General features: G+C 42.2%; 1 protein-coding gene across 2 annotated transcripts; it reads left to right on the top strand.

Moving 5' to 3' along the window:
* The first annotated feature begins 5,604 nt into the window (after window positions 1–5,604).
* Window positions 5,605–12,195, top strand: LOC147248720 (uncharacterized). Of its 2 annotated transcripts, XM_086179131.1 has the most exons (3): window positions 5,605–5,717; window positions 6,261–6,380; window positions 8,456–12,195. In XM_086179131.1, the coding sequence occupies exon 3, from the start codon at window positions 8,485–8,487 to the stop codon at window positions 10,498–10,500; it is 2,016 nt and encodes a 671-aa protein (XP_086035257.1). In that variant the 5' UTR covers window positions 5,605–5,717; window positions 6,261–6,380; window positions 8,456–8,484; the 3' UTR covers window positions 10,501–12,195. The 2 variants fall into 2 exon arrangements, with proteins under 2 accessions (XP_086035257.1, XP_086035258.1); XM_086179132.1 differs by lacking the exons at window positions 5,605–5,717; window positions 6,261–6,380 and adding an exon at window positions 7,403–7,599.
* The last annotated feature ends 220 nt before the right edge of the window (window positions 12,196–12,415 follow it).

Here is a 12,415-nt window from a genome sequence, read left to right as displayed (position 1 = left end):
CATTGCCTGCTTCTGGCCTGCAACACCATCCGTCATTGACGCCTCCACTTTCTCAAAGGTTGCAATGTGCATTTTACAGCTAATATTCAGGGGAGGGGGGTAAATAATTTCTGAGTAGCAGACAATGAGAGAGTAGACAACAATCACCGCAATGCGCACACATTATTCACACAGAATTCACTTCCCGGGGACTCCATCGACTCCCATAATATATCCTCTCATAGGCCTAATTTATGTGTGGGGCTTTCAGCAGCTTATTCTTTTATCATTTATATTGGCTTATAGATTCAAGTCATAATTTTAACACCATATTCATCATGATGGAGCTGTTAACCCAGAATGTATTTTTCATTCATGGCGACTGTTCATTCACAGTATCGTACAATTTGATAAGACCTTGGTATTTTCAGCAGTTGTAAAGGATTTAAATGAGTTGGGAGGATGCAAGCAGGGATATCTGAGTTGATATAACTCCATGTACAAGTAAAAGTACAATTACTACCATGACGATGAGGATTTTGAGGTGTAAGTACACACGTATACACAGATAGTGTTCTCTGATGCCTTTTATTCAAGACATTTTTTTAAAAAATTTCATTTTCTAATCTTATATTTAGTATTTCAACTCAGCCAGTGGCATCAGTTCTCTATCAATGTCCCAGAACTGCATGTGAGTTGAGTCCGTGCCTCACTCCCTTTGACATCTCGTGTCACAGCCACCACAGTTAACAAATGGCGTGCCCTGCAGCAGCATCCATGTCCTCCTGACCTGCCTTCACTTGTGACAGCCGAGTAATGATAGTATTTGAGAGATGAGTTACTTGAAAACCAACTGCATGTTTTCCAAAAGGTGCCTTGCAATCTGGTAAGAGAGGGAGGAGGTTTTGTGAAATGGGAACATGCTACATATTTGGATGTATGAGTATACAGTAAAGTGCACCATTAGGTACACTAATGCAGTATAATGGCTTTGCAATAGATCCTCCGTTTATGAGGATTATTATGTTTAGACATTATTGAATCTGTTGGAAAGACCTAGTGATTCATTTTAATAGTCGTTTTGGAGGCTGTGAAGTGTTGCAGGTGAACTATACTAGGTTTATACTGGATACAGTCATTATACTGCTTGGTTATCTGTATTCAGGTCATGGAATCTTGATCCTGCTCCCTCACCTCACTGTACATAGCATAAAAAAGCATTCTTAATTTCATGGTAATGTAATATACCTTTTATTGTTGCTTTTTTACAGAGAACCAAAGGAGCTTGTTTTGAATCAAGCAGCTCTGCTCTCCTTCCTGATACTGTCGCACCAAACTGTAGCTTCCAAAGGTAAAATAAACGTTATACGTAAGATAGCTGGTTCATGTGAATAAGTGAAGTTGTTTAGAGTTAGAATTGATGTTTTGAAGAGAAAAAAAGTGGATATCAGCCTGATAAAGAACATCCTTGTTTTTAATATCTCAGGTCTTATTTGGGCACTTGACTTTAGTGGCTAGAAACAAGCCGTCCGGGATTGTTAAGGCAGCAGGAGGATAATAGGCTGCCAACAAAAGCCATTAGATGACCTTTACAGCACAGCTGTATGCAGGAAAGTCCTGTCAATCATCAAAGACAAAACACACCCCCTCCACCCTGAGTTTGAGTGGCTCCCCTCTGGTTGAGGCCAAGACAAAAGTCTATAAGGGCTCTTTTGTCCCAAATGCAATTCAGGGTATGTATTTCTTCAGTGAGGGGAGGGGTTAAGTCCATATGGAGGTAACAGAGGGAGCTAAACACATTCTGCTTACAGACTTTGAAATGTGTTTTAGTCTTGAAACAACTGTGAGTCAGGTGAAACATCAAAACTTTTAAAAGAAGACATTTTTTTTGTGTCTGGCTAGCTGAACTTTAGCCATTAGCCTGCAGTCCAGAGCTAAAACGAGCATTCTGTTTCTAAAAGGGCTGTCCCGCAGTAACTATCAGCTGCTCCAAATGAATACACCTCGTCTTTAATGGTGTTACTCAAGGTTCAGTGATATCTTTCTCTTTGTCATCAGGTTTCCTTCATACGTATCATAAATTTGGGGGAATTTAACATTCTGCTGCTCTTCTGACATGATATAATGAGAGGGCGGCATGGCTGGGAAGTAAAGTGGCTGTCCAGCAACTGAACATTCGCTGCTTCGATCATCACTTCCCCCTAGTGACCGCGCCCAAGCGTCTTTGAGCAAGGTACTGAACTACTGATGAGCAGGTTGAATGGCAGCCTTCACTATGAGAGTGTGAAAGAGATGCAACATGAGGTAAAAAAGAGGCTGATTGAGCTTGAATGGCCTTTCTTATAAATCGGGGCCAAAAATTCCCCATGTAAATCGTTCACAAACCAACAAACAAGCTTGCTGAATGGTTTAAAACACACATATCAAGTCGAAAAAAAGGAGCAATTTTTATGAGGTGATGACAACACACAACATACCTTGAAATTTTTCCTCTAGCAGGCAGCAAACTAACTTTTAAAAGCATGTTTGGAGAGAAGAAAAAGAAGATTACAGTGTGGGAACCAAGGTCCTGCACGCATCATCAAATCCTAGCTTGCATTGTTTTGTAGGAACCTTATGGTGCAATTACTTGTCGTTCCCTCCCCTGGCAAAGTGGCATGGGTGGAAAAGCTTCTGTTAATCATGAGCTCTATTTTATCACTTCAAGGTAGAGGCAATTTTCTGTATGAGGGAGTACACTTAAAAAAAATCCTGCATTACTGTAATTTTAGCCAAAATGTCACCAAAAAAAAAAAAAAACAATAACAAGAAAAAAAAACAGGGGAGTTCATCACTCCCTATCTCCTCTTGTTTGAAATATGTCAATTTTTCAGCTTCGTGTGATGACCCTGCAGCTTTCTTCTGTCCGATACCAACAGTGAAAAAGAGGACGTTAATCAAACAGAACAAAAGGCCATCCGCATGTAGTCATCTCCTCTTGTCTTAGGAGGTTTGTAAAGGGAACCATCAGTGACAGCAAGCCACAACCTCCTCCAGAGGTTCATTTTTCTGTCATTTGCATTACAGTAAGACAGGGAATATGCTTGTGTGTGTGTGTGTGTGTGTGTGTGTGTGTGTGAGAGAGAGAGAGAGAGAGAGAGAGAGAGAGAGAGAGAGACGTGTGCATAACTGAGAGAGAAATGGAACTATTATTTTGTGCGATGCGTGTGTGCTCTCCGTTGTGCATATGCCATTAAATGCAAGCACGGTGTACCAGTGTTAATCTATGTGAGTGGCCATGCAGGCAGCAGAGTGTGAGTCAGTGCGGGGGTGCGGACATGGAGTGAGGGTAAGGGGCCAGCTAATGCTGAGTGGCAGTTGATAATGCCAGACCGTTATATCAGCATCTGCCCTGCGGCTCCATGCTTACCTCTCCGAGCCTGCTGCTGCTATCAAGCATTTCAAAAAAAGACACACACACACACACACACACACACGTAATAACATGACTGCGTTGCAACACATCTGCAGCACACGCTCCTCTGCACAAAATCTAATCAAACAGAGGTTATATGGTGCCTCGAGCTATCGTAATAAATTACAACTTTATTTGATGTGTGCATATCTCATCTGCTAACACGAAACACACATTTGTAGACGAACCCTGCTTCAAAAGAGAAACAAAGCACCATTTTAGTTCCCAAGGTAAGCACTTTTTCTCCTCACCCTTACAACACAAAACTGTGTCATTGCTGTAATATGACTTATGTTTATTTTTGTGTCCCTGCTTTAAAATAAGACATTGCACGTTTGATGTCTCAGATCAGAGAACTACGAAAAATCTAACATACACACTAGCAGAGCGTGACATTTGGAATCAGCATTAATTGTTAAATATATTTGGCCTCATGTGATTCCAGTGACTGACATTAATGTGCAATCACCTTAAGAGGATCTCTGGGAAGGTAGGATCACACTCTGTGGTTAAGGGCAACACTTGCACACATTATAGCACATGAAAAACACATATGTGCGCTCACACACACGCACATGTATGCACACACACACACACACACACACACACACACACACACACACACACACACACACACCTAGAAATGAGTTGCCTTGATGCAGTGATGCTTAGGGGAAGAGGGGTATGGAAATGACTGGCTTGAACACTGGGAATTAAGTTGCTTTTTACTTTATCCACCACATGAATGTCAGTCTTGGCAGGACAAACTCTAAATTCAACACACCAAGAAAAAACAGAACGTCAGACATACAGTGTATTTATTTGCCCTTGAAACGTAATATACAAAATGCTCCATTATTGGAGTCCTTGAGGAAGACAGTGGAAGTGAAGTTGTTTTTTATTGTATGATAAATAGAGAAGAAAGTGGGGGGAAAAAGAAGGTCGGCGAGTTTGCATGAGCTGCTGGTGTAATCAAAGCTGCCATCTACATGTTTATTTCAGCAAAACCTTTGATTCTCATCAATTGTCAAGTCAGAGTTGAGTCAGATCTCATTTTCCCTAAATCCCAAATCCCACTGTGCCTCTGTGGGTGTAACATTCTGTGAAAAATGTGCAGTATGACGCCCTCTGTCGAGTGAGGAAAAATTCCCCCTGAAACCACTTTTACTGAGGAAAAAAAGGGTGGAATCCTCAGGAAAATACAGAGCAGTAAATATAAGTTCACATGCATTGATTTATGGGATTCATTCTGTTACAAAAGACATGCACGAGCTATCAAACTACATGTTTTCATGCACGTTTCACACAATTAGGACTCAAAGTGTTGAACACACAAAGTACATAAATTCACTTTCTGATTCAATATACGAACTAATCCTACGAGGGCTGCAATAAAACTACTCCTTTCATGTTCAGCTTTTAATAAATATGATTGGGAGGTGTTCATTTTTGGGTGGCTGTCGTTTGTGGTGCTGAGATGTGTTCCTAATATTTTGTCCACCTGAATTAATGTAAATGGGATGGTCAAAATATTAGGAACAACAAAGTATGAGAGGAATGTGTTGAGTTGCACTTGTCAGCTGTCACCTGTTGTTTGGTTTTAGTGCAGCACTTTCTCCCCTGGAGCCACACTTCACTTCTTTCAAGCAGAAAGAAGAGGAGAAAAGCATAAACATAATCAGGGACTGATTATCCCTGAATCATACAGCATCTTGAAGATGTTTGCGTCTGCTGGTTTAAAAAAAAAAAAAAAAAAAAAAAAAAAAGCTTGATAATTTTCTCGGCTTTTAGAGAGATGCTGCTCTGAAATGTTCTGAGCTCCAGCTCAAATTCAGCTTATTTAATATAACTAATGATCCATTGAGATTTTCACGATGTATCTCCTATTCATTATAATACACTCCGTAAACATGTGTTTCGCACCCATGTTTTAAACTCTCATTGAAGTGGCTATGAATGGCGCTTTCTTCCCCCAGTGTTTCTGTGATAGGATGGCGATAAGAGGGCACCATGTGCCCCTCACAGGTGGAGAGCGGCCAGGGATAATGTGAGACCGGCTGGTAGAAAATTGTGCAATCCCTGGAAATTGAGCAGCAGAGCACGGCTGCTCCCGTGGCCCGTGAGCCATCCAGCCACAGAGGATCAGGGCCACCTCAGACAAAAGCCGGTAACAACCAGGCTAAGAGAAAAAGCAGCACCACTTTTCTGTCTGAAGCCGCAGATGCAAGTCATTGATTCACGGAACACGTCACCAAATGACCCTAATTGATAGCCAACCAACGAGGTCAGTCTATCTTTTTTTTTATTTTTTCCAGAAACAAGCCAGGCGCTTTGGAAGGAATGAACAAGGGAGGAAGAAGCGACACACACAAAGAAAATGGCTGCGCACTCCTTCTACCTCTACAATTTTCTCTTTTCATTGAGGAAAAGTACTATTTCATTCATGCCATTTCCGTTCATTCATCAGCTGGGGCCAGCCTAGACTCACAGTGCCATCTCCACACCAACATTCTTATCAATGGAAGTGACGTCAGCAGTGCCTGCAGCTGGGGGGTGGTGGTGTTGGGGTGTGTGTGTGTGTGTGTGGGGGGGGGGTGTATCACGTGGTCCAGTGAGGGTATATACAATAAAGTTGCGCTGGCCGTGGTGCTGAAAACATTCACTAAATTGTACATTAGCGCCAGTGCTGCTGCCATATAGGAACACACCACACAACTAAAATTTACTAAAAAAAAAAAAAAAAGAAAGAAAAAAGGAAAGAACCGCCAGATTCTGTGTGAGTGTGTGTTTTTTTTTTTTTTTTTTTTATTCTTGATGTTGGTCACAGGCTGAAGAGAGAGGAGGGAAACACTGAAATTCTCTCAGGTCATCCACTATTCATGAAATAAGCTTGGTTTTACCTGCGTTGTGAGTTTCACCACTTCCCCACCCCTCAGTGGGACTCCAGGTAAGTGGAACCAAATTCTCTTTGTGTTTCATTCACAATCCATGTTCATCTAGTGGGTGAGCACATTTGATTCTGATTAATGTCATTAACGACGTTTTGTTCGTAATGTTAAGAACGAGGAGTTTTTTGTTTTTTTTTTGTTTTTTTAAACCCGTGGAGATTAGGGGGATTTCTGTTATAATCCAACTTTATCAGAAGAAATGGTTTGATTCCTCCAGCTGAACGCTGTTCGGTTGTCTAATTGTTAGGTGTACGTGAGAATACATGTGGCTCTATCTTTGTCATCATTTCGAACGAAATCCATTTTTCAAACTTTGAGTAATCCATTAATATCAAGTCTCATATCTTTTATTTGGTGTCTTAAATTACAAAGAGCATTAATTCACGAATAAAAACATTGTTATTCATATCTAAAGTGTTTAATAATAATTTACTCGTTTATTCAAATAAGACTTGGATTTTGTTATTTTATATTTATTACATTTGGGGATTTTTGAGGAATAAAAGCACTGAAAGGCATAAAAAAATATAATTTTGATGATTTTTTTTTTCTCTCTGTAGCTGCTCTTCTCGAGTCCCTTTAAACTTTCGGGTTTTCCCAATTAGAATATGAGAAAAATGCATTAAAAACAAATACCGCTTCTATCTTTTTGAATTTTAAAAGATTTGAACAATTATCAGTTATTATCTCCAGATCAAATTCGAGTCTAAACGACATACAGCAGGCCAGTTATCCGATGAGGTGGATTTGTTTCGTTTCTCAACTTGATGATCCAGTTTATAAAAATGGCAAATTGTTAAAAAAAAAGGGGGGGGGGGTGCTTCAGCTGCATTCCACCACTGCTTCCGAGGATAAACATGCCCACACCACAAAAGGGACAAAGCCTCGTTTCTTTCTGACATTCAGTTCCAGTCAGTCCCTTGTGCAAACACGGTTTTATCCACACAAATTTAACATCCAGCTAATTTCCTATTTGGATGGACCTCTCAGGGACCGTAGGGTTAAATAACTTAACCGTAGCAACCAGCTTTACGCATGACTTCCCCGAGCGTGCCGCCTTCACTGTCCTGGTCACATCGAGGCGGTTGACGCATGGATACCACAGCTAAAAACACACTCACATCTCGGATCATTTCGTATTTGCTGCATTTTCTTTTATTCTTCATGCGCTAAAATGGCAGGTACGCGCGCTCCGCTCTGCGTGGCTTGGAGGAAGAGGTGAGACATTTTAAAAAAAAAACGACAGAAGAAGAAAAAATAGACATTAACGCTGCAAATTCAGTCTCTTGTTGTTCTTTTGTGGGCGTTTGTTAACTGTTTACGCGGTAAATCTCTCGAGAAGACAGAGAATCGGAGCATGTATTCTTCAACCAATTCAGCACCGCGGCGCAAAGATAATAATTGGGTTAACGCACGACTACAGAGGAAACGTGGCCAATGTTCTGTGCGCAAATAATTACCCTCGTCTGGAAAGACAAGGGCAGTTTCCGCGATAAATACCGAAATAATCCCCATCAAAGCAGGTTCGCACCTCCGTGTTTAGGTACATGGAGGTTAAATTTCATTAAAATCCCGAAGCTAATTAGAAATTTGGCATGCTAGACGCGTATTACCAGCCAGAGCATTCCGAATAAAAATGGACTGGATGTGCCAGGAAAGAAAGGAAAGCGTTTAACTTTCCTTGTTGGTTTGGTATTCCTCTCTAGACTGCTCCTGGCTGCCTTTGTTCTCAAACGTTTGTTGAATAAAAAAAATGTTTACAGTCTTCAGTGATTTTGGATAAGCATGTAATTCTAAGAGATATTTCAATTGTCTAGTGGGCTGTGCTCTCCCACAGGGAGGTGTCAATTCTTGACTGTTCCTCCCTTTTTATTGCCCTACAGTAGCTGATAAATCAGAAATATACCCTTAAAGTCCATATAATTATGATTGTAGAGATAAAAATCCCAATGTAAATCATTGACTCTTTTCCTCCCCCTTCTGTCTTCTGTCTTCTGTCTTCTCGCTTCTTCTTCTTCTTCTTCTTCTTCTTCTTCTTCTTCTTCTTCTTCTTCTTCTTCTTCTTCTTCTTCAGGTGCTTAACCTCCCTCCTGCCAGTTCTGCATGGTCATGACCTGTCATCACGCCCCTTCCACAGCCCACCTCATCCTATTGGTCCTGCTCATTGTCACTTCGCAGCTGGCTGGCACCGCCCCTGCGTGGGGTGAAGGAAGGGAGGGAGGGGTGGAGGGGCACACCCACACAGACACTAAGGAGGACAGCCTCACCCCCTTTCTCTCACCTCCACCCCAGAGTCTCTCCAGGCTCAACAACACAAATCCAGACCGCGGCTGGGGCCAGGGTCAAGATAACCAATCAGATAAAGTGACGGACCCTGCACAAGTGCTCGCTGTTCTTCTAGAGGCCCTGGACCACCCCGGGGGGAGCAAAATCAAGACAAGCAGAAGCAGAGACTGGGAAGAGGATCAGATCCAGGAGTTGCCCTCCACTGAAGGCTTGGAGGGTGGAGAGATAAGGAGAACAGAGACAGAGGAGGAGAGGGAAGGGCGAGGGGCTGATAAGGCTATTGAACACCTAATTGTAGGCCATTTGACAGCTGCTCAGGGTGATGACTTAAAGGAAGCAGGGGGGGAAGCTGGACACACGAGGTCGGAGGAGGATCGAGGGTGGTCTGTGGAGAATGTGGGCGATGTACCTGATGGTGACGGTGAGGAGAGAGAGAATGACGATGATGAGGGGAAGGAGGGAGGGGATGATTTAGAAAGTTTCTTAGACAAAGCTACATCCAGTACTGCACCACAGGGGGATGATCCCTCTCTGCAGCGCAAAATAAGAGGCTACTTCCAAAATATTGACTTGGGTCTCCAAGATAATGAGATCCTGCCTCCTCTCAAGGGCTACAAGGCGTACAACACTCAGCTGGCACGAGCAGGAAAGAAGCTGCACTGGCAAAAGAACCAGGCAGGCAACAGACCTGTGAAAGGGGGCAACTTCATGGATGACTTTGAGGATGAAGGAGAGGAGCTGGAGGAGGAGGTTGAGGAGGAAGAGGAGAGCCTCGCACACATGGAGGAGGAGGCGAGAGCACGAGCAGAGAAACAGGAGGTGCTGAGGCAGCAGGAGGAGGCGGAGCGAGCCAGAGAGGAGGAGCAGCGGCTGGCCGACATCGCCTCTGACATGCTGCTGCAGTACATGGGTAGAAAACAGCAGAACTACATGAAGCCCCGACAGAAAAGCAGCATGGGCGCCGCCAGCAACACGGCAGAGGACAAACGCTCAGAGGAGGTCAACCCGGACGAAGACGACATGGATCAACAAATGATTGACAGGCTGATTGAGATCAGCAGCAAGTTGCACCTGCCAGCTGATGATGTGATTGAGATTATTAGTGACGTGGAGGAGAAGAAGAAGAAGAGAAAAGAGTTGCAGCAGCAGCCAAGTAACAGCAACCCTGTGGTTCCTCGCTTCAGGCCACTTGTACCTCCTCCTCTGGCTGCTCCGCCTATATACCACTACACAGTTTCAAAAAACCCCAAGAAAGCCCCTTACAAGTACAACAAGTCCATCAAGAAATGGCAGAAGGACAAAGTCAAGTCATACAAGCAGGACTATTGGTATAAGCCTCAGAAGCAGCTTGACTACTGGTACAAACCACAGAAACAGTTTTTAGCCTTCCCCTCCTATCCGTACTACCAGAAGCCATATCGAGCATACTACCCTGTTTATTTCCCATATCCCAAATCACAATATTATGGCAAGCCCCCTCCCTCCAGAGACCAGCCATTCAACCCCCAGGAACTTGACCTCCAGACCCCAAGGCGCAGGCACAGGGCTGGGGGTAAGAACCATGGACAGGGCTGGAGGCAGCAGCCAGCACCACGCCTGCCTCTCACCCCTTATATCTCTAACTATATCCTTCCTCACCCACGGACCTACCAACCCTTACCTCCCCCCAAACCAATAGCCCCACCCAGGAGAGGCAGGCGACCCCCCTACTACTATCCACAAGTCACACCAGGAGATGACTATGAGGAAGACGGGCTGGTGCCTCAGCTGGACAGTGAGGAGGAACTGGAGAACTTTATTGAGAGAATCTACATGAAACGCAGAATGTATTGAGAGACTTTTTGGACATTTATTAGATTAAATGGGACTGAAAGAGGTGAGATAGATATGAAGTTAATAGAGAGGCGTGGGGGTTAAAAAAAAAAAAAGACTCAAGAGGAGACACGTTTAAAAGCCTGATGGAAATTTAAAGGTCCAGAAGTGAAAAGTTAGATTTCCGTTGTTTTATTCACTGTGTTTTTGTTGATTCTTTTTGGTCAGGGAGAGGATGAGGTCGTCCCAGTTTTAGCTCCCTGTAACCATGTTCAGCCTCTTGCTCAGTTTACATTTTGAAACAGAACATACCATTGTGTATGTCTGCCTCCATTCAGGTCAATCTCTGATGCTCTTGCATATTTCAGAGTTTTCTAGGGGACACACACACAAACACACACAAACACACAGACAGAAACACACACACACACACAGATAGGCATCTACACATAAAAAAATCACATTTTTGACACATTCACAAGCAGATGTGCCCATTGTTAAGAAAACCATGTTTACAACATCTCTTTGTATCTTCTGTTTATATTCTGTATGTCACATTGCAAAAGAAAAGTAGTGCATCTTAGCTACACAAATATAAAAAAAAATTGAAGCCAGTCAAATGTTGAAAATGTTATTCTTGTGATGCGTGTGGGTGCCTTTCTTCTTTTCCCCGATTGGATGAACTTTAAACAGCTGCAATTTGCAAAGGTGCCAAATACACACGTTTTAGGTTTGTTTTGATTTCGTTGTTTTTTTGTTTTTGTTTTTTTCTCAACTAAAGAGTCTCAATTTTGCCTTACAAAGCACCATGGTTCTATAAGGGAAATGTCATATCATCATAACTGGTCCTGATGTAAAAACCCTGTGGACTCCAAAAGCACAAACTTAAACACTAAACACTTCCAACCTGGTGGACCAAGGGTTTTCAATCATTTTGGGATGCTGAATTTATCATTTCAGTGTATTTATGGCAGATCCACCACAATCAATATCACTACCACAGTTCTCCTTGACCTTGCAGGGAGTTCTTCCAAAACATCTTTTAACATATTGTTCTTTTGTCATTTCTCCTGTATTATACCCATCATCTTGATCTGTATTTGTTTAAAAAAAAAAATACTTGAAGTCAAACTATCTGTTCTGCAGCCTTTTAAATATATATCCACCAAGAGGCTACAAACATTTTGTTCATTTTCAGAAGAAATTTCATTGAAAAGTTTCAGGCCGGGGAGTCAGGGATTGTGCTTAAACCGTTAAATGCACGTCTTTCTACTTGCATCTTAAAAAAAAAAGAAAAAAAAAGAACAAAAAAAAGAACAAAAAAAAGAGAAAAAATAAAACAGTGTGGAGGATTCAAAATGGTTGTTTTCTCTCAATAAACTGTGAACATAAAAAAAGAAATCTTAAAGGAAAGAGGGCCACTGTGTCTACAGTGAAGCTATCTGTCTTGTAAAAGGAAGAGTGTTGTTGTTGATGTCACCTTTAGCATTGTAAGATGTACAGTGTGAAATAAATATGCCTGTGCAATGTGTAAATAACAGCATGATGATTAATAGTTTTGCTATATTATAAAAAATAAAAGCAATTATTTTATTAAAGTTCAGTTTTTTAATGGCTTTTTGGAGAGTGCTGTGTTGTGTAGCAGCAGATATGATCAGGAACAAGACGGACTACACAAAAAAAGAAGACATCAACTGAGTAATTGAGTTCAATGGACACAGATCAATAAAAGAGAGTTGATTAGATTCAAAGACAATCAGGAATGGGAGCAGAAAGAGGGAGGAAAAACTGAAGAACGAAGAAGGAGGGAGGGGAATGGTAACTGCAGTGATTGATGAGTCACATGATTGGTGAATGAGTCATCCATCTGTACACTTTACTGCGCAGGACCACACACACACACACACACACACACACACACACACACACACACACA

Source organism: Aulostomus chinensis, chromosome 15 (assembly GCF_037954235.1).
Source record: "Aulostomus chinensis isolate RoL2024-O1b breed Wild chromosome 15, RoL_Achi_v1.0, whole genome shotgun sequence".
In the NCBI taxonomy this organism is placed as follows: Eukaryota; Metazoa; Chordata; class Actinopteri; order Syngnathiformes; family Aulostomidae; genus Aulostomus; species Aulostomus chinensis.
This window is presented reverse-complemented; position numbering and strand designations above follow the sequence as displayed.